Source organism: Podarcis tiliguerta, assembly GCF_965153285.1.
Source record: "Podarcis tiliguerta genome assembly, chromosome: 11".
Classification (NCBI taxonomy): domain Eukaryota; kingdom Metazoa; phylum Chordata; class Lepidosauria; order Squamata; family Lacertidae; genus Podarcis; species Podarcis tiliguerta.
In genome coordinates, this window is record NC_139544.1 from 6220599 (window position 1) to 6244399 (window position 23801).

The 23801-nt window shown below is 40.2% G+C and overlaps 2 protein-coding genes and 1 long non-coding RNA gene across 12 annotated transcripts; 2 read left to right on the forward strand and 1 right to left on the reverse strand.

Moving 5' to 3' along the window:
• Positions 1–1527: 1527 nt before the first annotated feature.
• On the reverse strand, positions 1528–19497 carry HNRNPK (heterogeneous nuclear ribonucleoprotein K). Of its 9 annotated transcripts, none has more exons than XM_083403485.1 (16): positions 19355–19497; positions 17136–17199; positions 16960–17032; positions 16058–16155; positions 15350–15406; positions 14024–14067; positions 13069–13141; positions 11630–11743; positions 8395–8523; positions 7905–8206; positions 7544–7598; positions 5768–5818; positions 3989–4010; positions 3827–3909; positions 3345–3514; positions 1528–2545 (listed from the first exon to the last, which is right to left on the reverse strand). In XM_083403485.1, the coding sequence occupies exons 3-16, from the start codon at positions 17006–17008 to the stop codon at positions 2515–2517; spliced, it is 1278 nt and encodes a 425-aa protein (XP_083259611.1). In that variant the 5' UTR covers positions 17009–17032; positions 17136–17199; positions 19355–19497; the 3' UTR covers positions 1528–2514. The 9 variants fall into 9 exon arrangements, with proteins under 9 accessions (XP_083259611.1, XP_083259610.1, XP_083259613.1 ...); XM_083403484.1 differs by lacking the exon at positions 19355–19497 and adding an exon at positions 19022–19164; XM_083403487.1 differs by lacking the exon at positions 19355–19497 and adding an exon at positions 18956–19105.
• Positions 4018–5301, forward strand: LOC310659777. Its single transcript, XR_014502993.1, has 2 exons — positions 4018–4990; positions 5083–5301. It is a non-coding gene; the product is annotated as an uncharacterized lncRNA (long non-coding RNA).
• On the forward strand, positions 19231–23801 carry RMI1 (RecQ mediated genome instability 1). Of its 2 annotated transcripts, none has more exons than XM_083403453.1 (2): positions 19231–19346; positions 21395–23801. In XM_083403453.1, the coding sequence occupies exon 2, from the start codon at positions 21429–21431 to the stop codon at positions 23151–23153; it is 1725 nt and encodes a 574-aa protein (XP_083259579.1). In that variant the 5' UTR covers positions 19231–19346; positions 21395–21428; the 3' UTR covers positions 23154–23801. The 2 variants fall into 2 exon arrangements, with proteins under 2 accessions (XP_083259579.1, XP_083259578.1); XM_083403452.1 differs by lacking the exon at positions 19231–19346 and adding an exon at positions 19573–19693.

Genomic DNA, 23801 nt, shown 5'->3' on the forward strand with positions numbered 1-23801 from the left:
GTCCTTTATTATAATGGTTGCAAAATTCCTATATTTTCATTTCCTTTACAATGCATTTCCTTAGAGCAAGAGTCAGCAGACTTCAGTCTCATAGGATCTAGCGTGGTTTTCACTAGAACCCAGGTCACCAGCTGAAACTCAGGAAGAGGAACATAGGAGAGTGGGGAGGTACTGTTTTCAACAGGTTTCAGTAGTTGAATTAGATCTCGCATTTACATGTTTTTCTCCCTTTCACAATTTAGGAGGGGAAAAGGCTACCAACCCATTCCAGTACTGCAAAAATACCCCATCTGCCTTCTGCCCACCCTTCCCCTAAAGGAAGTTTAGAAGAGGCAAAATATTTGCTTGCAGCATCCCTTCCATACCTGTTGGGACATAACTCTGTTATCAAGAAAACATCCTAGGACAAAATAAGCATCTTGACAAAAAGTACCACCCCTGGTTAAAAATCATCTTTCTCTTAATCACACTTAAAAGGCAACATAGCCAAAGGCTACAGCAAATACAGTGGTATCTTGGTTTAAGAACAGTCCTGTTTACGAACGATTCGGTTAACGAACTCTGCAAAACCAGTAGTGTCCCGGTTTGCGAACTTTCTCTCTGTCCAAGAGCAGAATCCAAACAGTGGAAGGGCACCAGTGGTGGTAGGCCTCATTACGGAAAGCACACCTCGGTTTAAGAACGGTTTCGGTTTAAGAATGGACTTCCAGAACAGATTAAGTTCATGAACCGAGGTACCACTGTACACTGGGGCCTAAATCTTCTGATTAAAGACCCATTTACTCAATGTTCAGAAATAGGACACAACAGCCTCAAATCCCGATGCATAATGCAGGATGTGACCCACCTCCCCCCTCCATGAAATGCAAACACCCAGCGCTAAAGGCAGTCTTTTGTTTTAGGTGAATTTCACCAGAGGTATTAAAAATACACTCTAATGCAAGGATGTTTCATTTTCTGTGAAAACCTAAAGTTCCATTAATCAGAGCTTAGTGCAAATGGCATAAAACGTAATAGTCCAAAAATATCCGTTTGAGTACCAAAACTGAATGGAGCTCTTCTGTACTCCTGGAAAATCCACTTTCGATTAATCCAAGTCTTCATTTCACCAATGGGGTATCAAGTATCACTGCCAATCCACTTCATATTCAGAGATCTGCCAGACAATCCAGATCTACATCGTTCTTTTTGCTCTAAAGCACTCCACTGCAGCATAGCTTCCTCTCCATTTGCAACGTCATATGCCATTTTTTAACTTTGACATAAGTAGCACTTACATGACCAGGTTTTGCAAAAAGCCCTCATGAAGATGTTCTTCCTTAAATACTAAAGGTATCTCAAATGAAAGGAATCTTTGGCAAATGTTCTTTTATAGCTTCTCAGTGTAGCATTCAGAGCTAAGAAAGAAGGGCATGGTAGATTTCAATTTATCTTTTAATTTATTGTGAAACACAAAGAGGAAAATATTTTAAGTCTGTAGAGAATTAGACCTAGAGTAAATATTGAAACCTCGAAGTTACATGCAGCTGGATGTTATTACAATGTTTATTCGAGACAAATAAACTTGTAAACTATTAATACAAATGCTGAGATTTTTACATGAAAATATCCAGGTTCTTTTGATTCCACACACATTTTCTATGCAACTCAAACAGTGAGATACAATTGTTTTGTCATTCAGTTTTTATACAATAGAAACATTTTAAACAAGTTACAGTTGGATATGGGCAAGATTGCCAATGCTAGAAATGACTAAAATTCCAACAGCCTCTACAGTTAATTGCTATTCCATGACAAACCAAGTTTTGTGAAATTTTATTCAAACCAACAAGTTGCAGTACAATAATTAGGGGCATACATTTGGAGTAACAAGAACGTAAAACTGTTTCAATATTTTTCAGTTTCTTCACACATCAAACTTTGGAGTCAGTGCATTATCAATACTCCCAATTTGCCAAAACAATGAAATTGGGTGTTCTGCTTCTCTGGTATAGGGAAAAAGCCAAGCTCAATTAATGGTGTGGAAAGTGTATTTTAGCTACAGAAGTATGCATTAAAAAAATGACTGCAAGAATTGGTTCACTAAATTTATTTTTAAAATCATAAAACATCTTACAAAAGAGCATTACATTCTGCACACTGCTTTGAATGGATGCCAGGGATAGGTAAGTGAACTACCAGTATACTCTTCTCCCTCTTCAAAACAAAAAAAGGTATAAAGCAGATGGTTCACAAGTGACAGAAAAAACATTACAGTTTACAACCAACATAGAACAAAAATAAAATCCACCTTCTCTGCTGCTGTTTCAAAATACCAATGTTAGTTTTGCAAGCCACCCCACTCCCACCCACCTATATGTAGAGAACTAAAAACATTACATCTGGTGACAGCAAAAAAAATTCACTACACCTCAAATGCAGAACACCTATGAAGCAGAGGAATGTTGGCTTTTTAAACAGAAGCAGATTTAAGAAAAAAAAAAGATGCAGGACTCCTTCAGTTCTTCACTAGTCTTAGAAAAACTTTCCAGAATACTGCTTCACACTATAAAAAAGAAAAAATATCTTGCATTAGAATCCTTCAACATCTGCATACTGCTTCACACTATAAGGAAAAAGAAAAAAAAAGGCATGTATTAGAATGGTTGAACAAACAATTTGAATCAATATTTGCAAATACATTTTACACAATTATAAATATTAGACAATACATACTGGTTAAAATTTTACAGTTTGTAATTAGTAGCTATCTACTTTCAAAAAGACAAGTTACACATTGCAAAATGCTCGCTAGACAGCTGATGTTAGAGGAAATAAAGCAAGTACAACCTAGAGCTGTTATACATGGCAGAAAAGGAAGCAATGCCAGTGAGGTGTGAAATGCTGCATTAACAGCACCAATAGTTTTCAACTTGTCCTGTAGAGGCATGGTCTGTGCCATATGGCAGACTGCGATTTGTTGTCGATTTGGTTATCTAAAAACAACAAAATCACTAGTCTTCCACACAGAACTAGACCAACATCCACTGAAATCTTCTATATTTTCTACAGGCTCTATGTAATAGATTACAAGTAGGTTTTTTGCAGCAGTTTTCACCAGAGAAATGAGGACTGCTTGGTTAAGGTCACTTCCAGCAAGATTAGTTTTGAGGGTGTCTTCATAGAGTAAGAATGGAAAACAGAAGAGAAAGGCATACTACGAAGTGCAGAAGTTAGTATACACTACCAGCATAAAGGTGTTTTGTTTTAAAAATAGCTTTCTTTAAAAAGGCATACCATACAAGAGACAAAGTTCAGTAATGATTTACACATTTAGTTTACAGCTGCAGTTCTATGCAACTTGCCTGTTTTGCAGTAAATACTGTGCATTTTGAATCTGGTCCTGTGTGCCTGTGATAGTTATTATCCGATCTTCTGAGCCCTCTAAGGGTTCATCAATTTTGATTGAAGCTCCTGATTCATGGCGTATCTGTTTGATCCTCTGGCCTCCTTTTCCAATAATGGAACCAGCCAGCTAGAAAAAAAGTGAGGGGTTTTTTTACCAACAGCTAGTAATTGCAATATTACAACATACAAAGCTATTACCAGAGTACAAAAATATACCATTACACAATACGACAATTTATTAGGCAGCACTCCTGGATAGTATGTTCAATAACAAGTTGAGGAGGAAATTTTTAACCCATTTCCTTCAAAGCAGAACACAAGCTTAACATATAACACTGAAGATAACAGTAAGTCTAACATACTAAATCTAACAAAGATTTAAAAACCGTATGTCGCAAGGTTTATTTGAAAATATTTTAACTACAGGAAATATACTTACATCTTTGGGTATTGTTACTTGTGTTGTAATTATGGGTCCACCAAGATCACCGTAAGAGCCACGACCCCCTGCATAAGAATAGTCTGATTTAAAACGTATGCATCTTGCTCTTTTAATGACTGAACAGTAAATTGTATATAGTACACATGCATTAAAGCTTACCATATCCTGATCCACCCTCGAACTAGCAAAAAGGAAACAAAAAGAAAAAGTCTTAGCAGCTTTTGTTTCATGTAACATGGAAGCTAACAAAAGTATTCTACACAGCTGATATCTTTATCTGTATCTATATCTATCTATCTCCTGCCAACCTAGCAGTTCGAAAGCACGCAAAAGTGCAAGTAGATAAATGGGTACCACTCTGGCGGGAAGGTAAAAGGCGTTTCCGTGTGCTGCTCTGGTTCACCAGAAGTGGCTTAGTCATGATGGCCACATGACCCGGAAGCTGTACGCCGGCTCCTTCGGCCAATAAAGCAAGATGAGTGCCGCAACCCCAGAGTCGGTCACGACTGGACCAAATGGTCAGGGGTCCCTTTACCTTTATATATATATCTATATAGCTCCACCTATATATAACGGGACCTCTGCCATAAAACCATAGGTAAAATCTGTGCATTTCTGGATTTCAAAAGAGAACAAGGGCCTTTCACCACCAAAGCACCAGCATTGTGGAACTCCTTCCCCAATGATTCTAGGTATCTCAACAATCTCAAAATACAGTGGTACCTTTGGTTACGAACTTAATTTGTTCCAGAGGTCTGTTCTTAACCTGAAACGGTTCTTAACCTGAGGTACCACTTTAGCTCATGAGGCCTCCCGCTGCTGCGTGATTTCTGTTCTCATCCTGAGTTTAAGTTCTTAACCTGAGGTTAGCGGAGTCTGCAACTGGAAGTGTTTGTAACCCGAGGTACCACTGTACTTTCCAATGCAGAACACCAAATCAGTAACTGACCAGGCGTATTTTATGCAGCATGATTCATGCAAAGTCAGCGATAACAATTCTAGTGGAAATGTTTATGTTCCAATACCAGATAATGACTAAACTATATAGCCCTCAATAATAGTCTATTACCCCTGAACCCTATTTAACATTCTGACAACCTTGTACAAAAAAGGCAGGCAGTAATGTTAATTACATTCCCATCAACACTCAAAACATTCTCAGTTCTAGTCATAGGTACCATATTTTTTTGCTCCATAAAATGCACACACATTTCCCCTTACTTTTTAGGAGGAAAAAAGTGAGTCTTATAGAGCAAAAAATACGGTATGTTACAAATTCAGCTCCTCTAATTTAACATGTGATGTAATGCCTTCCTGGTGCACTGGCAAGCTCTCCCTCTGTCCCCACTCAGCTTAAGCATACACATGGGTATGCATACATTCTTCATGTTGGTGTGCGCACACAGGTTTATAAAAGTTTTTGAACATTTTCAGTTAAGGCCTATCAAACACACAACATATTAAGAGAAAAACATTTTTGAATCTTTCAGGTCTTCAGTTGCCAACTTAGAGGCACACACATTTCAGGAGACATTAAGATAAGGAACTCAAATCACTGCTTCAGGTATTTTAATGTTTCATTCATCCCATATTACTTAACTATACATTTCTGGGATTGAAAGAGTATATGAGAAGGAATTCCACAGTACAAATTAAGCAGTAGGTGGGAAATTTTGCATCATCCATACTTAAGGCAACTGTTTCCTTTGCCTCTACAAGTATTTGAGTTTAATCTAAACATATCCATTTCAACTACAGGCTTCTAGGAGAAGATGTAGGAGAAAGTTGTTGCTAAAAGTATTACTTGCTTAAAATCCAGGAAACCACCAAATGGAAGCTTTTAGCAATGGCAGTTTATGCGCAAAACCAGTTCCTTATTGCCTCTCTCCTACCATCAAGAACACCAATCAAAGCAGGCTTTTTAATTAGTGTACTCACCATTTCTGGCGTTTCTATGTCATCGCAAGCATTGACGTGACATTGCATCATCTTGCCAAAGAGAAGAAAGAAAAAATAGATTTGAAACAAGTTATTTGGGACTTTATAGACTCATAAATCATAAAGCTTATGTGCCTGTAAGTTTATGTGATACAGACTGCATAAACTAGTTTGCATGTTAGAATATATGCAAAACAAGCTGGATAGGTGACAATTTAAGGCAATTTCCATATGCACTACTTATATTATTCTGCAGCCAAGTGCAGCTCTTAAGCAACGTGAGTGAAGTCCATATGCAAGCAGAACTGACTTCAATCAGATGCAGAGAATGCTCCTTTTTCCATACCTTCCCCATGCAGACCACCCCATTCTGTTACAAAGGTTGAGAATCCCTAGAGATTTGGTGGGGGGTGCAGGGAAAATCCCACTGTGTGAGAAGTGTGCAGTGGCCACTACTTATGCATAATTTACTTACACAATTGTGACCTTGGGCAGACAGTCAAAAAAGAAATCAAAGAAGGGCAGGGAAAACTCACTGCTTACCAGCCTCTGGGAAGGATGTTCAAGGGTTATGGGATGCCGCCAGGGCCTTGCACAGCCTTCCCAGAGCTCAGTAAGCAAGGCAGAGGCCAGGGCTGCTCTGTACAAGTTTGGATGATTGTGCAGGGTGGGTGAGGGAGTAGTTCTGGGGGTTTCCTGGGTTTACGTGATTTTGCCTTTGCATATGGACACCAGGAGCTGAACCCTCATGTATTTTTTCAATTACCTACATAAATTCTCTCACAATGCCCCAAATAAAGTAGCATAAAATAAATAAGCCTGACTTGGTTCAATGTATCAAACAGTTATTACATGTTTTAAGTTAAAATACAGTTTGGGTTTTGATTTAATTTGTACTATATTACTACATATATTAAAATTTATACTGTAATACATTTGCTTCTGAGTCACTCAATGAACTTGTGTTATGGGCAGTTACTGAGTTCATTTCCCCTCTGGTAATTCCTAAGGAAGTGTAAATTCTGATTTAGGCATGCAGGAAAGCAAGCATTCTGTACACAGTAAATTAGGCTGAAATCTTGTATACGCTAAGAGCCTTGCAGTGCAATTCTACACCTGCCCACCTAGATATAGTCCTACTGAAGTCAATGGGTCTTTTCCCCAGGTAACTGGTAGCAGTAAAATATAACTTTATATTCCTTTCATACTGCAAAAATAAAATACTATGGAACTACAGCCCTACATGAATCTGACCTAAATAACTTGGTCAAAGTACATTTCTTCCTCATCAGAATCGTTACTCATTTTGAAAAAATGACCCACAATTAGAATCATGTTCCTAACCCTGAAGATTAAGATCCTGTAAGTCAGAGCTTTCCAAACTTCTCATGCTGGCCACACACTTTTTAGACATGCATCATTTTGTAACACAGTAATTCAGTTTTATTAGCAAACTGGAGGTTAAACTAACCCCTTTCCAGCCCCAGGAAAGCCTACAGACTGCAGCCAACACATTAACCTGTCGTGACACAGTTTCAAAAGCTCTGTTCTAAGTACACAAGTGCCAGTGAAGAGAAAAACTTGGACTACAATACTATTAAAGTCTCCAAATACTCATGATTCATGAACACTTTCTTAAAGAAAACTGAAAGTTAATTGTGAAAGGTAAAATTGTAAAAGGTCATTGATATCCTAAGTCATACATAAAACAATGCTTTCAAGATACCCAATTACCGAAAAACTGTATTTGGAGTTTTCCTATTGAACATAACTTACCATTCCATCGTAGCGATCACCAGGTCTGCCCCTTCGGTCGTAAGACATAAGATCCCTTAAGAAAGCAAATGATATAATTTAGAGTGTTTACAAGTTAAAGTCTCACATAAAGACATTGTCAAATACATAAATAAGCAAATTGATTTGGTGAAGATAAAGCAATCCGGGTTTTTTTACTTTTAGACTAATATGTCACAAATTCATGTTTTATAAATCTATCCATCCCACTTAAAACAAACATAAAATCCAGTTCCATTTATTAACTACTATGTTCTCCCCCAAGCACAAACCTTACTCTAAGCAGCTGTTAGCTCAATACTGCTCTATAAAAGCACTCGGAATCATTACAATGTTGACGTACCCGCCTCTGGGAGGAGGAGGGGGAGGAAGAGGAAGATTGCGAGCTCTGCTGCCACCTCTACCACCACGGCCTGGAGGAGGGGGAGGAGGTCCTCTGCGAGGGCTCATGTCATCATAATCTCTTCGTGGAGGCATTGGACGACCACGACCTGGAGGCATTCGATCAAAGCCTCCTCTGCCACGCATTGGAAATCCAACAGGACGCCCCCTTCTGTCATCAAACATCATTGTAAATCCACCATAGTCGTACGTTTCATCATAAAAGTTTGGATCATAAGGCTGTGCACGTCCTTTGATTGGTGACTAATAAAAAACGGAAAACAACTTTAGTCTTCTGAACATTTCCCACAATTATAATTTAACACATATATTAAAAGACTACCAATTATTGAAGTTAAATGTATAACTTATTTCAAGCAAAAAATGCAACTATCTTTGCACAAAAAAGGCGTGGGGGGTATGAAAACAAATTATTGTAAAGATTAAATTACCTCTGATATAAGATCCAGTATTATTTTGATGCATTCCACAACTCTATCAGGCTTTCCACCAATTAGCACCACTCTGTCAGAAGAATGAGGACAGCATTCTTGGAAAAGCTTAATGGTGGTCTGAGTGTTCTGCCAAGAAAATTGTAAGTAAAAAATTATTTGGAATCCAGTCTAACCAATAAGAAAGCTGGAAACTATTTAACATAGCTTGTTTTTGAGATTTGTATGCTGAACAAGTAGCGGCACAAACAAAACAAACTGGAAGCTAAGACAACTCCATTCTCAAAATGCACTCTCATGGCTTGTACATACAAATCATATAATTACACTAGTTATGGTTCACCTCCTTTTCACTGTTTGATATCTTTAAAATTCAACAATACAGGACTGATTTATGGTCCCACCCCTATTGAGTTTCCTTCCTTCCTCCGTAATTCAAAATAGAAATTTGTAAAATGCATTTAAAAGCAGAACTGATGCTTTTTCACATCTTACACCTTCCACAACTTACATTTCACAGCTTACATCTTCCACAACTTACATCAAACCCAAATGAGGGGCTACACATGTCACATACTCCCTCCAAAGGTTATTCCTTAAATTTAACCATTTATGATATATTAACTGCATTACAGCTTGATATCTGGGCTTAAATTTGGTCTGGGGAAAAAAATATTGCCAAAAGATCGCCAGCAAATTATTATAAGCTTCGGTCAGCTGACATATCTAACCAACCAAGTCAAGTTTCCAAGCTGTCAAGTTGCTGCAGCTCCAAAGCCCGCACATTACTGTGGTCCAGTCAAGAAGGTATTAGGGCCTGCACAATCCTTCTTTAGCAGGCATTTAAACCATTGGTACATTAGCCAAAGTCAGTAGACAAACACTCCTGGCTACCAACTCCACCTGATATAGGAGGTCTGGACATAGGAACACTCCGTATCTGCTCTTTTAAGTGTAACATGACCACATCACAAAGCAGTTTTCCTGAACTACTTCTGCGGCTACCAACAAATCCTGTTCTTCTAAATTGGACTTTTTACTGACATCATGTTAAGTATAGTCGTGCCTTGGTTCTTGAATGGAATCTGTTCAGGAAGTCCTTTCAACTTCCGAAAATGTTCAAAAACCAAGGTGCAGCTTCCAATCGGCTGTAGGCGCTTCCTGCGCTCAATTGAGAAGCTATGTCGGACGTTTGGCTTCCAAAAAAGGTTTGCAAACTGGAACACTCACTTCCAGGTTTGCAGTGTTTGGGAACCAAAATGTTCAAGCAACAAGGCATTCATGAACCAAGGTATGACTGTATTACTATTTACTAAGTAATGCTACATGATGCTAAGTGATTCATGGAATATTGCCACAGAATAAATTGAGCTGGACCATCATGAATCCGCTCCAAAATCCAAGATGAACTTTTCCAGCAGTTTTAGTTAGAACAAACCCCGGCAGAAGTCCACAAGAGCCAACGACGAGAAGTACATTAATGTCCCAACAAAATAGAAGGAACCATTGAAAACAAAACCTCTAACTCAGGGTTGCAATAAAGTGTGGTGCTATTCTTAATATTCTCAATAACCTCAAAGCGTGCAAGACACTCAACAGGGCCACATTCAATTTCTCCCCTACAAAGATGCAGAAAGAAGATGAAGCCAAAGAAGTCCCAGCACCAAACCCTGGTCTTTAAATGTCTAAATAACTGAGTGCTCAGCTACCACAGCTAGCAAATGGTTTGACTTTAAGTATTTAAATAATTGGGGATCAAGCGAGCTTCTGCAACACTGGTCTTACTATTGCCTCTAAGAGTAGATGAAACAATGTCCTTTCTTAATAAAATGAATAAAAGAAAGTCTTCACAATGAGTCTAAAGGTTCAAAATTTTCCAGTGAAAGATCACCAGGCTGCAAAAGCACTTCAACAGTCATAAAAAGGTCTGCTAAGCAAAACTGTGCAGACACACTTGTGGCAGTTCTACTTGCTTTTATCATCAACTTTAAACACATTCGCAAGTTGTATACAAGTCATGTTTACGGTGGTAGCTTGAGTTAAGAACTTAATTCGTTCTGGAGGTCCGTTCTTAACCTGAAACTGTTCTTAACCTGAGGGGCCACTTTAGCTAATGGGGCCTCCCGCCGCCACATGATTTCTGTTCTCATCCTGAAGCAAAATTCTTAACCCGGGGCACTATTTCTGGGTTAGCAGAGTCTGTAGCCAGAAGCATCTGTAACCTGAAGCCTAGGTACCACTGTAGTTGGATTTGTCCCAGTATTCCCCCATGAGTGCTCAAATCAAAGACAGACTTTTTAGCCTCGGAACCCTAATTTATAGTGAGGCCTGCACTCCAGAAACTGAGTGAATCTCTAAGGAGCTATTTTGTCAGCAGCCCAAGTTGGTTCTTTATACCAGGAGTGAAATGTGTTTAACAAAGACCACTGTGAAGTGCTTGACAATTATTAGAAGAGAAGAAGAAGAGTTTGGATTTGATATCCCGCCTTTCACTCCCTTTAAGGAGTCTCAAAGCGGCTAACATTCTCCTTTCCCTTCCTTCCCCACAACAAACACTCTATGGGGGTGAGTGGGGCTGAGAGACTTCAAAGAAGTGTGACTGGCCCAAGGTCACCCAGCAGCTGCATGTGGAGGAGCGGAGACGCGAACCCGGTTCCCCAGATTAGGAGTCTACCGCTCTTAACCACTACACCACACTGGCTATGTTTTCACTCTATAGATTTCGTATTCCATTTTTACACTTAGTGACGCTACTACACAGGCTCAGATTTTGGTGAACCTCCAACTACGGTGTACAAATTATGTGGAAACCACCACCTTTGCACTAACTGCTAAGAAACTGTTTCTCTAGAATCTCTGGAGTACAAGTTCCATCAGGGGATCAGGCACCCACAAACCTTTTGCGCTAGCCATTTCAGCTGTACCATGAGAAACAGCTTCAGATACTACAGAAGTATTAGAAACTGTCACCAATTTTAGTAACCAAAGTTAAAACCAGAATAAAATTGATCTCTTTCTCTACACTTTCTTTTACAGAAAGGAAACTCTGTTTGTAAATTAATCACATTATTTGGGTTTCTAATTCTTTAGCAGCACAAGATGAATAAATTCTAGTAAGGTTGAGGCATTCTTGCCACCCAATGACTAGTAACAACTATGAACTGAACATCATCTTCAAGAATGTGATTATTTTTAAGGTAACTATGCTTATATCAAAAGACAAAAATTATGTTACCTCTCTGAGTTCTTTGATTTTAGCACCCTTGACACCAATAATTCCTCCAGCCAAACTCTGGTGAATCAACAGCCTTAACTCACAGTCGAAGTCACTTCCCTTGTAATGTTGATACTATAGACATATTCGGGGTGAAGAATAAGAAAAACAGTCAGTAAGATGTTTGCTTGAATAAGTACCCATTTACAACCCAGTACAGTACCATACTGTTACTTTTTCTGATTTCCAACTTCCAGTACCTATCACCCACTAAATCCAGACATCATTCTCCAAACAGTTTATATATTACGATTTAAATGTTAAAGTAGTACCATTATCTGGGGCCTGATTTTACACAAGTTTATGCAATCCAGGCAGCTGCTTTTAAAAATCTAAAAGGTGTTTCAAACACAGCTGTGATATTGTAGTTGGGGGGGGGGGGGTTCCTAATGTTCCAAGTAGAAAATCTCACTGGAAGGAGTGCTTATGTAAGTAAAGGTAAAAAAAGGTACCCCTGCCCGTACGGGCCAGTCTTGACAGACTCTAGGGTTGTGCGCCCATCTCACTCAAGAGGCCGAGGGCCAGCGCTGTCCGGAGACACTTCCGGGTCACGTGGCCAGCGTGACAAAGCTGCATCTGGCGAGCCAGCACAGCACACGGAAACGCCGTTTACCTTCCCGCCAGTAAGCGGTCCCTATTTATCCACTTGCACCCGGGGGTGCTTTCGAACTGCTAGGTTGGCAGGCGCTGGGACCGAGCAACGGGAGCACACCCCGCCGCGGGGATTCAAACCACCGACCTTTCGATCGGCAAGCCCTAGGCACTGAGGCTTTTTCCCACAGCGCCACCCGCGTCCCTTCTTATGTAAGTAGACCAGCCTAAAATACTTTCCCAGCCAGAGATTACCATTCTTAGTGGGTTTTATTTAAGTCAAGGAATATTCAGCATATAGGAAAAATAAAATCACCCCCTACTATCAAGGTCTATGACCACACACAGTGACCTTGCTATTGATAATGCACCCCAAGAAAATAAGGGGCCACAGCTCAGTGATAGAATTTGTATATAAAAAGCTCCCAGGTTCAAGCCTTGGCATCTTCAGACAGGGCTGACAAAGTCCTCTCTTAAACTTTGGAGAGCTGCTATCAGTGTAGACAAGGTGATGATGATGATTTATTATTATTAACTGAATATATATACTACCCTATACCCAGAGATGACAAGGCGGTTCACACAATAAAATCAAAATACAAAACAATACTGAGTTACATGGACCTATGGCCTGTCTCAGTACATTAAAATTTCAAACTTAATTTTATTTGGTGTGCTATACACAAACAACTCTTGCTGACACTCCAATTAGGACATATACCTGTATTTTAAATAGAGGGCAAGTTAGCAACAGAAAGCAAGAGCATTTGAAGCTCGCCATTCAGATGTATACACCCAAATACACTTACCTCTTCCAAAGTAGGGATAATTTTCTTCAAGATTTCTCCAATTGTTTCGATATCTGCACTTATACTCAGTATGCTGTCAAATAGCATTAAGCATCAGGTGTCACAAATAAGATAGGGGGAAAGGTAAAATAAGTTGTGTATTCATAATTTTATGTGTTATAAGTCAACTTTACAGAGCTGAACTTACGAGTTAATATTCCCCACTTAAGTAAACCTTTTACTGAAGATACAGCACATGCACCTTTGTTTATGCCCAATAATATAAATGATACAAGTTTAAAATAAGGTTTTGGAGATAAGAGAATGAGTTTCTTGGAAGGAGTCAGATTAAGTGGACAAGAAATTAACGAAGAACTGAAAGCAGGAGTGAATACTCATGTTCCCCGCCACCACTAATTTAGGATACTCTCACTATTACATTGTTAAACTGGCACACCTTCTCATAGGAAACATGGGAATATGCAAGTGGTGAACATTATATTTGGAATAGGGTTATGAGACCAGTTAGAAATTAGGTTACTAATGGGCTCTGCAAGAAAACGAATACAAATGCAAGACAAAAAAGACAACACAAATGAGAAGTGAAGGAGAGTGAACCAGGAGTTAGCATTTCATCAGAAAAAATTATGAACAGGCAATGCTGGGGGAGCAAGGTGGACCACAAAGACAGAGCAGAGCGAGAGACTATTTTGAAACAATCTGATTTACAATGCAGCAAATATACAACAATTGAAGCTGTGCTCCTTCCATTGAAATAAAATTAGTGGATTGTTGGGTGGGCAACTCACGTAAAAGTTCAGTGACAAAAAAGACTTAATGGGGAAAATAAGACAGAAAACTTAAAAAAAACAATACACCGTCTACGGGGATACTATTTAATTATATAAAAGGCAGGTAATAATATACATTTCTCTCTTTCTAATCAGGCAGTGAGGCATAAACTGTTGGGACATACCGCTCGGGGCCACTGCTGTCTGGGACTGAAACACTGGCATTGTACTGCATTGGTCATTGGCGTTCGTGGATGTTGGCATTGGGCATGGGCATTCAATCAGAAGTTGTCAAGTAAGGCACCCGTTTGGCAACGAGCACATTTTTGGGCATAGCCAACCGGGGTTTTCACATGGGCGTTCAGGGGCGGATGGGCCAACGTCATGGTGGGCAACGCAGGGGCATGTCGATCCAGTACATGGGCAACGGAGAGATATATGGCCAAAAAAACAAGGAGAGGGAAGAGGGGGAAAAGCAATAAATTTAAATTTAATACAAACTATACTCATTACTCTCAATGAAACAAGCTTAAGTTGTTCTGAAGACTAACACAATAACGGATAGCTACATTGACTGTGGCTTAACAGTTATGGACCGTAAAAATGAGTTACTTGGCCTAAACTACTTTTAACATTAGAAGTTGCAGTAGCAGGCTGGCTCGTGAGGGTAGACACAAAATCTGTAGAGATTCAGATTACTGAAATCCTGGGAAAATTGGGAAAACCACTAATCCATGAATTATATGTATGGAATCTAGATTTAGGCAGGTGAATTTTTAAGTACACTAGCTTCAGAAAGGTCAGTTAATGCACATGTGATTACTACCCAAGTTCATTCTTATACCTCAGATCTAGTAACCAAAGTTGACAGTTATAACATTCTGCAGGCGTTTTACAATATAATGAAAATATCAAACACAATGTGAAATGATATCGTGCCAAATATTTCATTAAATACCAATATCATACTTTCAAAAACTGAAGACTATGCACAATATAAAAAATTGCTTTTTACAAAGCATAGTGTTTAACTATTGAGACTTAATACTGAAAGTGTCTATTCACAGGAGTCAACCCACTATAAAAAGGTAGGTATATTTACTGTGATGTTCATGAAAAATTCATTCCAGATTAAATGCAGCTAAACGGTTCTGTACATAGTATCATGCCAGTCTGAACACTTCTCTCTTGAAGAGATAGACTGTTTAAGCAAAGTTAATTCTATAGCTGGATAAAGAATGGCCATCCAGGTTTGAATTATTTTAATTGGAAGCTTAAGCTCTCTGGTACGGCAAGCCAAAGCAATGAAATACAGTTTAGTTTAATGCTTTGTAAAATAAGGGACAGGAATTTTTCCATATGAATTATTCTGTGTTTTAATTATATGAATGGAATATCCTGACACTTAAGATTTTTTTAAAAATCAATACAAGTGGCTTGTACTAGACGCCTATATAAAATTTTCACAATAGCTATGCAAAATTATTAGTGTTTAACTTGTAAATACTCACGTCTGTACGAAGTGCCTTAATGTTTTTGCCACCTTTGCCAATCACTGCTCCAGCATTCTATAAAAAAAAAGTCAAAATTGAAATTGATTTTCACAAATACAATTATGATAATAAGGCTGTGATTGGACATGGAAGCTGACACTAACACTCCTTTTAGTAAACCTCTCAGATAGATTTTTAAAAGTGGGTAAGGCAAATAAATCCAACCTAAACACAGAGCTTTAAGTTATTATAGCAAACATAAGAGACTTGCCTTTGGTTTCCTGATAAAAAATAAATTCAAACAATTAATGCAGATTTGCTCAAATTTAAATACTAATGATATGTTTTAATACGGTACAAGTTATGACAGAATATTGTAATGCTTAACTAGGAACCAGCTTTCAACCCTACAAATGAGCTGCCGTTTCCCAAAATTCAGAAAAGCAGGTATATCAGTATGTCATACAGCTTAATCTTTTCTTTAAAAAATGTCAGGTCCTTCTTAAAATCAGGTTTATTGTCTCACATGGCAGAAACATTTTGCTGTTTCTCCAAACAGAAATCTGTTAAGAGTTCTGTGATATAACCCTGGTATGCTTAAACTGATTATCAGGTATTCTCTTTATTCTGAACACTATTCATCCTCAACTGTGTGGATAGTAAAATTATTACAACAAAATACCACATACTCAATAACTTTTTTTGCAATTATGTGACAGAACATACTTTGCTCTGAAGCAGAATGCGTAGTTCCACCATCTCATCCGTGTTCCTTGATCTTTTGAAGGCCTGTTCCTCTTCAATATCTTCAGCTGGACGTTTGCCTAATATTTTAGAAAACAGAGAGGATTAACAATCCAAATTTTTAGCTTCTACAAGCTGTAGGGCACAAGTCATTTTATTAAATGTAATAAGGAGTCTTTTAAATGTGGGGATTTCAAAGTTTAAGCCAAGGCTAATTAGGTATAAACAATTACTATCCTAACAGCATTAATAAAAGTAAGCTTGGCAAATCCATATTGTTCAATACTATTTTTAGCTTTAATGAACAGCCAGACAGTAAGTGCAATAGAAGAGACAACAAAGCAACCTTATTGTCCATTTCTACTGAAAGCTCTAAAAAACCTAACTATAAGTCTGTATGTTTGTGAAGTTAGTTTTAGTCACATTAACAGTAATAATACCAATTAGCATCTAACCCATCAAAATGCTTATATTGGGATTATCAATTATGGAATGTAAAATAACTCACTATGGTTACCATTTTAAGTACACCAAGGTTTTTTTCATCATTTATGTAATAATTTTAAGTATCTACACTGGAAATGTATTCAGTCCATACAACATTTGGAAATCAAAAACCCCAGGTGATTCAAATGCCCTCAGAAATCTGAGCGATCCACATGTTAAAATGACCAATGAATAGGACCTGGTTGCAGCATTTAATTTAGGTTTTTATTAAACCAACATCCATTGTCTACAGTGGCTGCAGTGCAGATTGTAAACGAGATTTTTATTCATGCCTGGACATGGCATTTATAAATTCTGAACCCTTGACAGATATTCCATACAGTTACTACTTTCACATATAAGAGCTGTAATTTCTGATCACATACAAGATAGCTTACCATTGGTTTCTGTATTAGTGAAGGTCTCTTCTTGCTGTTCAGTCTCCATTATTTTTAGCCTCGCAGATACAACCTGTCAAATAAAAATAAATAAAACCCCATAAGTGCTTAGAAGAGAGAAGCCAACTCTGCAGCTTGCTAAAGAAATGAAGTGACATTTGGTTTCCAGCACTTACCAATATTATATAGCTTCGCCAAGCAAACCTTAAACGTTCTGGGCGGGATCAAAGATCAGCCAGCCTATGAAAAGCAACATACAGCCATTTTGGTCTTGTTCATTATTTTACAGTTCAGTATTCCAGAATACAGAAAAAAATTGAAACATATCAAATGTCTGTCCAACAATGCCTCTTTTCTCCCAAGTTAATCTCTCTGAAGAATTGTATAAGAGTACATACTATATCAAATATCTTTATTTGCAGCCCAGTCATGAATTACATCTCATGCAAAATCTTGACTTCACTCTAGTTTTACAGGAAAAAACACTAATGCCCGTTCACTTTTCTTACTGAAGCCAAGTTCTCTCAGTTTCAGGAACTAAAGCAATTCCTCTGAATGATTTCTCAGATCTGATTAGTTTTCTCAGCTAATTAATGCCACCTTCAAATTTTTTGCTAGTTGCAACTTCTATCCTAGAAAACTTCAGAACTTATTTTCACATGAAAAACATGCCCTTTGTCCAATTTTTTGAAAGGCGCTATTTCTTCTTAAAGCAACGCAACAGTGAATAAAGCTCAATATAAGCCAGGGACTCCTATACCAAAGTGAAAGAAACTGAATTCATTTCCATGGTATTGCAACTGATGATAAACTGTGTGTGATAAACTGCAGAAAATAGTTGTGATCGTTCGGAAGAAGTGGCTTTACTTCCATAAATTGGCTATTGCTTTAAAAAAATGAAACAAACAAAAAAAAACCCTCACTACCACTGCACCTTGCTTTACTATTTCATCTTTGTGTTTGGTGCAAGTCATTTGATTTGAGGAAAACAAGATAAACCCCAACACATACAATCGCAATATACAAACGGATTTCGGGATCTACCATAACGTAGAGTTCAATTAAAGCGATTTAACGGTGTTAGCAAGAGGGAAGGAGCTATTGTACAAGGTAGGCAGTGCCCAGCAAGACCACGATCTATGAACACTGGCTCTAGGTGGAGAGCAGGGGGGTGGAAGGTGTCACAAACCCCTCATAAACAGCTTTCAATAAAAAGGATTGCCCCGTTCTCCTCCCCGTCGCGCTGCGGACAAGGCGGCCCACAGCACAAGACACTCAAGTACTTCCGTTAGGGACCTCGAGGCTTCAGGAGGGCCCGATTTAACCGCAACAACCCTCGTGACAACCCGTCAGAATAAAGCTAACAAACCCCCAATAAACAGGTCGCGCGGGGAGCGAAGGAAGATTCCCTCTAGTTGCATAAGCTTGATCTGCCTTTACTGGAGAGCAACGCGACTAAAAATGGCGGCTCTCAAGAGCAGCTTCGGCTGTAATGGCGACCACGAGCTGCTAGGAGGAGCCGGGAGCGGAAGGAGTAACGCCACGCGGCGGCCCCGAGCGAAGGCCCGACAGGGAAGACACACAAAAGAGGCCCGGCGCCGCCTCGCTTCGTTCAAGCGGGAAAAGCCTACAGGGAGCGCCGGGGCTGCTGGGCTCCGCCAGGCCCGACAGGGGAAGGAAACGCCTCCCGCCGCCTCTCCACCCATCGCGGCCGCCATGATTTCTGCAGCAGCAGCCGCTGCAAAACCCGGGGAGCTTTGTTTCCTCGCGCCGCCTCCCTTTCCCCGGGCGGTTGCGGGCGCCGTGGCGCTGAGCGGGCGGCGCCACGTAGCGCAACGGCCGAAACGGCCTCCCCCCCCCCTTCGCCGCCATTAGCGGGGCCGCCTGTCGCCCCTCCCCCACAGGCTCACCCGCCCCTCAGGCACAGGCGCCCCGAAAACCTCCTAGGCCCGACGCGGCGGAGACCCAGCATACGGAAATATTTTGAAACACACACCCCGCCACCGCCACGGGCGCAAACGGCAAATCTCTGAGGGGAAAAAAAGCCCCCTCAGCTCCTTACCGAGCAGCGCACTAACTCCGCCGTATCCGTCGCTAAGGAGTGCGAGAGAAAAGAGCCGAAAGCAGCCCGTAGCGCGCGCGCACACACACACACGCCACGGCCGCCCGCTTATTGGCTCGCCGGCCCCGACGCCGCACCCCTATTGGCTGACGGCGCCGCCCTTCTCGAAGCGAGGCACGCTGCGCCGTCGGGGCCCGCCCTCCGTGGCGGCTGCCGCGGCGCCAACCTCGCAAACGGGGCTCTGGGCCGGCCGGGCGCCTGAGGCGTCATCCCAGTCCTCTTATCCCCCGGCCGTTTCCATTTTCCCTGCTCACATACTTGCTTGGTACTTACATTTAAGAGATATATATATACATATATATGTATACGATCAGTCCGAATCTCGTTACGGTAATGACAAGGGGGCGAAGGGCTTCAAGGAGAACGGAACTGATCCGAGGTCGCGCGCGCGCGCGTGAGGGGAAAGGGAGCGAGAGAGACGGAGCGAAACAAAATGGCGCCGGCGCAAACTCCGTCTCGTCCTCCCGCCGGGTAGCCGGCGGCGGCGGCGGGGCGGACTTCTCGCGAGCCTGGGAAGTTCGCTTTGGCGCTTAAAACAAAAGCGGGGGAGGGGGGCGGAGGGCTCCCGAGGACCCGCGTGTGGCGGCAGGACGCGAGTCGAGCGCTTCTCACGTACGTCGCGGGGTGGCGGGGGAAAGGGGCAGCCTTGGGTTTCTCTTCTCCCGTTTCTCTCGGGTCCCGCGGAGTCCGGGGAGCGGGAGGAATGAGAGGATGACCCACCCCATGGGCTAAGCTTTCTTAATAATAATAATAATAATAATAATTAATAATTAATAAATAGCTGAGCTTAGAAAACAAAAAAGAGTTGCGCTGTCATCAAATGTTCGCTTGTTGGAAGTAGTGCAGTCTTAATCCGTTTATGGAAATGTTGGCTGTGGGGAATCCGTATCGCAGTCTGCAAAGGCCACGGAGGTTTGAGAACCTCCCCTGTAATAATATTTAGCCCATTCTCGCAAATTTGTTAACAAAAAGGAACTAGGGGGGGGGGGACGACAACCACCCCCTTTCCTTAGCTTGCCTTTCAGATGATTTGTGGAACAACAGCCTGCAAAAAAACAACTCCATCAGCCTTTAATTCTCTGAGGGGAACTTTCACCTCATGTGCTTAATTTCTGCAATCCAGACTGCTGTGGAAGGAAAAAAAAGAGTTTAAAAAAACATAGAAAACCTCTACTTTCTAATACAATGCTAGGAAGTGTTTTCAAATCAACAAAATGTGTCCATCGTTTCAACAGTTTTTATGCCCCCACCCCAATTTTCCATTGCTTTGGTTCCTTTGAAATTTTTGTTGTGCGCATTTTCAGTTCATGGTTCAGTTATTTGCATAAGATGTGCACATGTGCACACGTGACCTGGTCATTCATCTTGCTCTGATTTTAGTTAAGTGACTGCCTCTACCTCAAAGTAAATGCTTTGTGGATTGATTTCTCTTAATGCTTCACACAGTCTTGCTGATAGGCCCGAACCCCTTAATTCAGTTGGGGTTACATCAGAATATATTTAGGATAGAACTATACATATCCAGATGGTTTCATAAACCCTGCTCCTCTTTCTGTCTTTTGCTTCTCCGTTTTCTATCCCCTGCTTCTTCATTCCTTCTCTGTTCTGCAGTGCTGGATTATGACAGTGGCCAACCAACTATCTCTGTTGTCTAGAATCAGCATTGGGTGTTGGAGAAGTATAGTTCTGCACTAAAGGAGTAAATTCTGAGGAAAGTATGCATAGGGTTGGGCTGATAGACACTTCCTAAAATCCTGGCAATAAATTGTGAGAAAGAGATGGTCTTTGGGTACCATAACTCTGTTTTTTTTCTAGTCCAGTAAATGTAGTAATCATATGATAGTTGGGGGGGGGGACTTTTAGCTGCTCAGTTGCTGACCTACGGACAACTTACTGTATTTTTTGCTCTATAAGACTCACTTTTTCCCTCCTAAAAAGTAAGGGGAAATGTTGAGTGCGTTTTATGGAGTGAATGCAGGCTGCGCAGCTATCCCAGAAGCTAGAACAGCAAGAGGGATTGCTCCTTTCGCTGCACAGCGATCCCTCTTGCTGTTCTGGCTTCTGAGATTCAAAATATTTTTTTTCTTGTTTTCTTCCTCCAAAAACTAGGTGCATCTTGTGGTCTGGTGTGTCTTATAGAGCGAAAAATACGGTACTTTCACTAAATGAAGAGGCAAATTACTTGGCTAGCTTACCAGATAGGTTGCGATTGGTTAAATTTTGCTGCATGAGTTTCCACAGGCAATAGGTTGTTTAATCAGACATTTAGTAAAAACTTGGTTAAGTCAGCAAACCTATTTTGTTTCATTCCAGGGCATTAACAGTTTTCCTTTCACCTCAGAAGAAAATGACTGCATCAGGTCTGGCAGCAAGAGTGGAAACTTGGCTTTCATCTACATGGCATGTGAAGGTTCCTGCACCGTGGCTAGAAGCATGTATTGATTGGATTCAACAAGAAAATGGCAGTGGCAGTTTGGCTCAGGCTTCTATTAACAAGCAAGTTTTTGAGCAGTGGCTTCTTACAGATCTCAGAGATCTCGAATACCCAGTTCTGCCTGACTGCATTTCAAACAATCCAAAGGGAGAATTGAACAGCTTTTATTCCATACAGATTGATTCACTTGTTGATGTGAGTCAGCCTGCTTATTCCCAACTGCAAAGGATAAGAAAGAAAAATACTGTAAACGAGGAAATAACTGCTAATACACAGGGAACATTGAGGCCCTGGGAAGCAAAGCCTACTCGAATGCTGATGCTGCAACTGACAGATGGCATACATGACATTCAAGGCATGGAATACCAGCCTATTCCTGTTCTCCATAGCAATCTTCCTCCAGGGACAAAGGTTATGATACAGGGGAAAGTTGCATATCGCTTAGGTGTTCTTTTGCTTAAACCAGAAAATGTAAGATTGTTGGGGGGTGAAGTGGATAGCCTTGTAGAGGAAAACTCTGAGGAAAGAGTTCTTGCTAGGCTTATTCGAGAAGAAGACAGAAATCCTAATGCTGAGAAATCAGATGCTGCTGAATGTGACATTTCACTACCTGTTGATGAAGTGGGCCCTTCTGATGAAGAGCTTCTGGCAAGTCTTGGGGAAAATGAAGAATTAATGATAAATGAGGCCCCTTTTGAAAGTAGATGCAACACCAGAAGTACCAGATTAAATTCCGCCACATCTCTGCTTCCCACTACTGAAAGCGGCTTGCAGCAAGACCCTGCAGCATTCATTGCAGAAAATGAAGAACAAAGTGTTCCAGTTCTGGGAAACATGGAAGGAGATTTCTATGAGTTTCCATTGGAGGATGATTTACTTTTAGAAGAAGAGATCATGCAAGAACAGATACAGGTTCTGGATAGAAGCCCTAGCATAAATAGTTACCTTATCAAAGAAGGGGAATCTGGTGAAACAATAATGTGTGATATACATGAAGAAAGCACAGGAGATTTTTTAATGAAACATAATGCCCAGAGAACCAAAAACATGGAAGGCCGTTTTGGAAACATGATGTTACAAGAGAAAAACAATGAAAAGCCCTCCAATAATTCTAACAGTAGACTAACAGATATTAATGTAGAACTTCAACAATATCCTCAACCTGAACAGACTTGCAGAATACAAAATAAGTGCCACAAAGTTGATTTAAATGCCCTTCCCTTCACATATTTATCAGTTTTATTAAGTAACAAGCCCAAGGCTACTACAACTCTGAAAATTAGAGCATTTATAGTAACTCTTACCAGAAATCTAACAAGCAGTGGTGGCTTTTCAAGTTTATCAGCAAAAATATCTGATGGTACAGCTTATTTAGAAGTTGATTTTGCTGATGAGATTCTAACGAGCTTGATCGGGTTTTCAGCACCTGAAATGAAACAACTAAAGAAAGATCCTGTCCTAGGCCCCAGAATTAAGGAAGGTTTACAGAATTGCCAACGAGCACTAATAGACCTCTGTTGTTTGATGACCATCAAATTTAACCCTTCTCAGACAAAAGCAACAGTAATAGTTTTGCAAGACATTAATGCAAATGATTTCAGTAATTTAAAAGAACGCCTAAATACATGCTGCATTTAAGTAAAACTCTTGTTTGCGATCCCATAAAGTTGTTAAACAACAAATCATATTTAGTTATTAGGTGAAATGTCATTTTGTGGGTGCTTGAATTCAGAAAAAAATCAGTGGGATAGGAAAATACTTTAGTACTGTGGCATGTTTTCATTGGTACTTGTCTAATTTAACAAAGGTTTGTGCTGGTTTTTTCAAAAATACTTTCTCATGCTATCAGGAAAAAACAGAGTTATAGCCAGTGATAACAGTGTGAAGCAATATTCAGCTATGCTCTCACCCCACATCTGCCTTGGAGGGTCCTTCAAAATTCTGGAGTGGATTTAGGTGGTGGGGGCTGCAAGAGGGAGGGGGAATCACTCAAAATTGCTTACCTCCTGTTCTGTTGATGAGAGCCTTACTATCGGCTAAGCGACACTGTTGGACATAACTGAAGGTTTTGGAAATACTGTAAGTGAAAATCCAGTATTACCGGAGCTCATTTCTAAGACTTTATAAGCTTTCTGAAAATAAATTGATGCTTAAACTGTTATGATGGGCAAGTCAGAATGTTCAATTTGCAATGTGTTTTTCTGCTACTTTTAAGATATTTGTGCATCATGTCATTTCTATCTTACTCATTTTGAAAAACCTGAAATAAAACTATTTGTAAGCCTA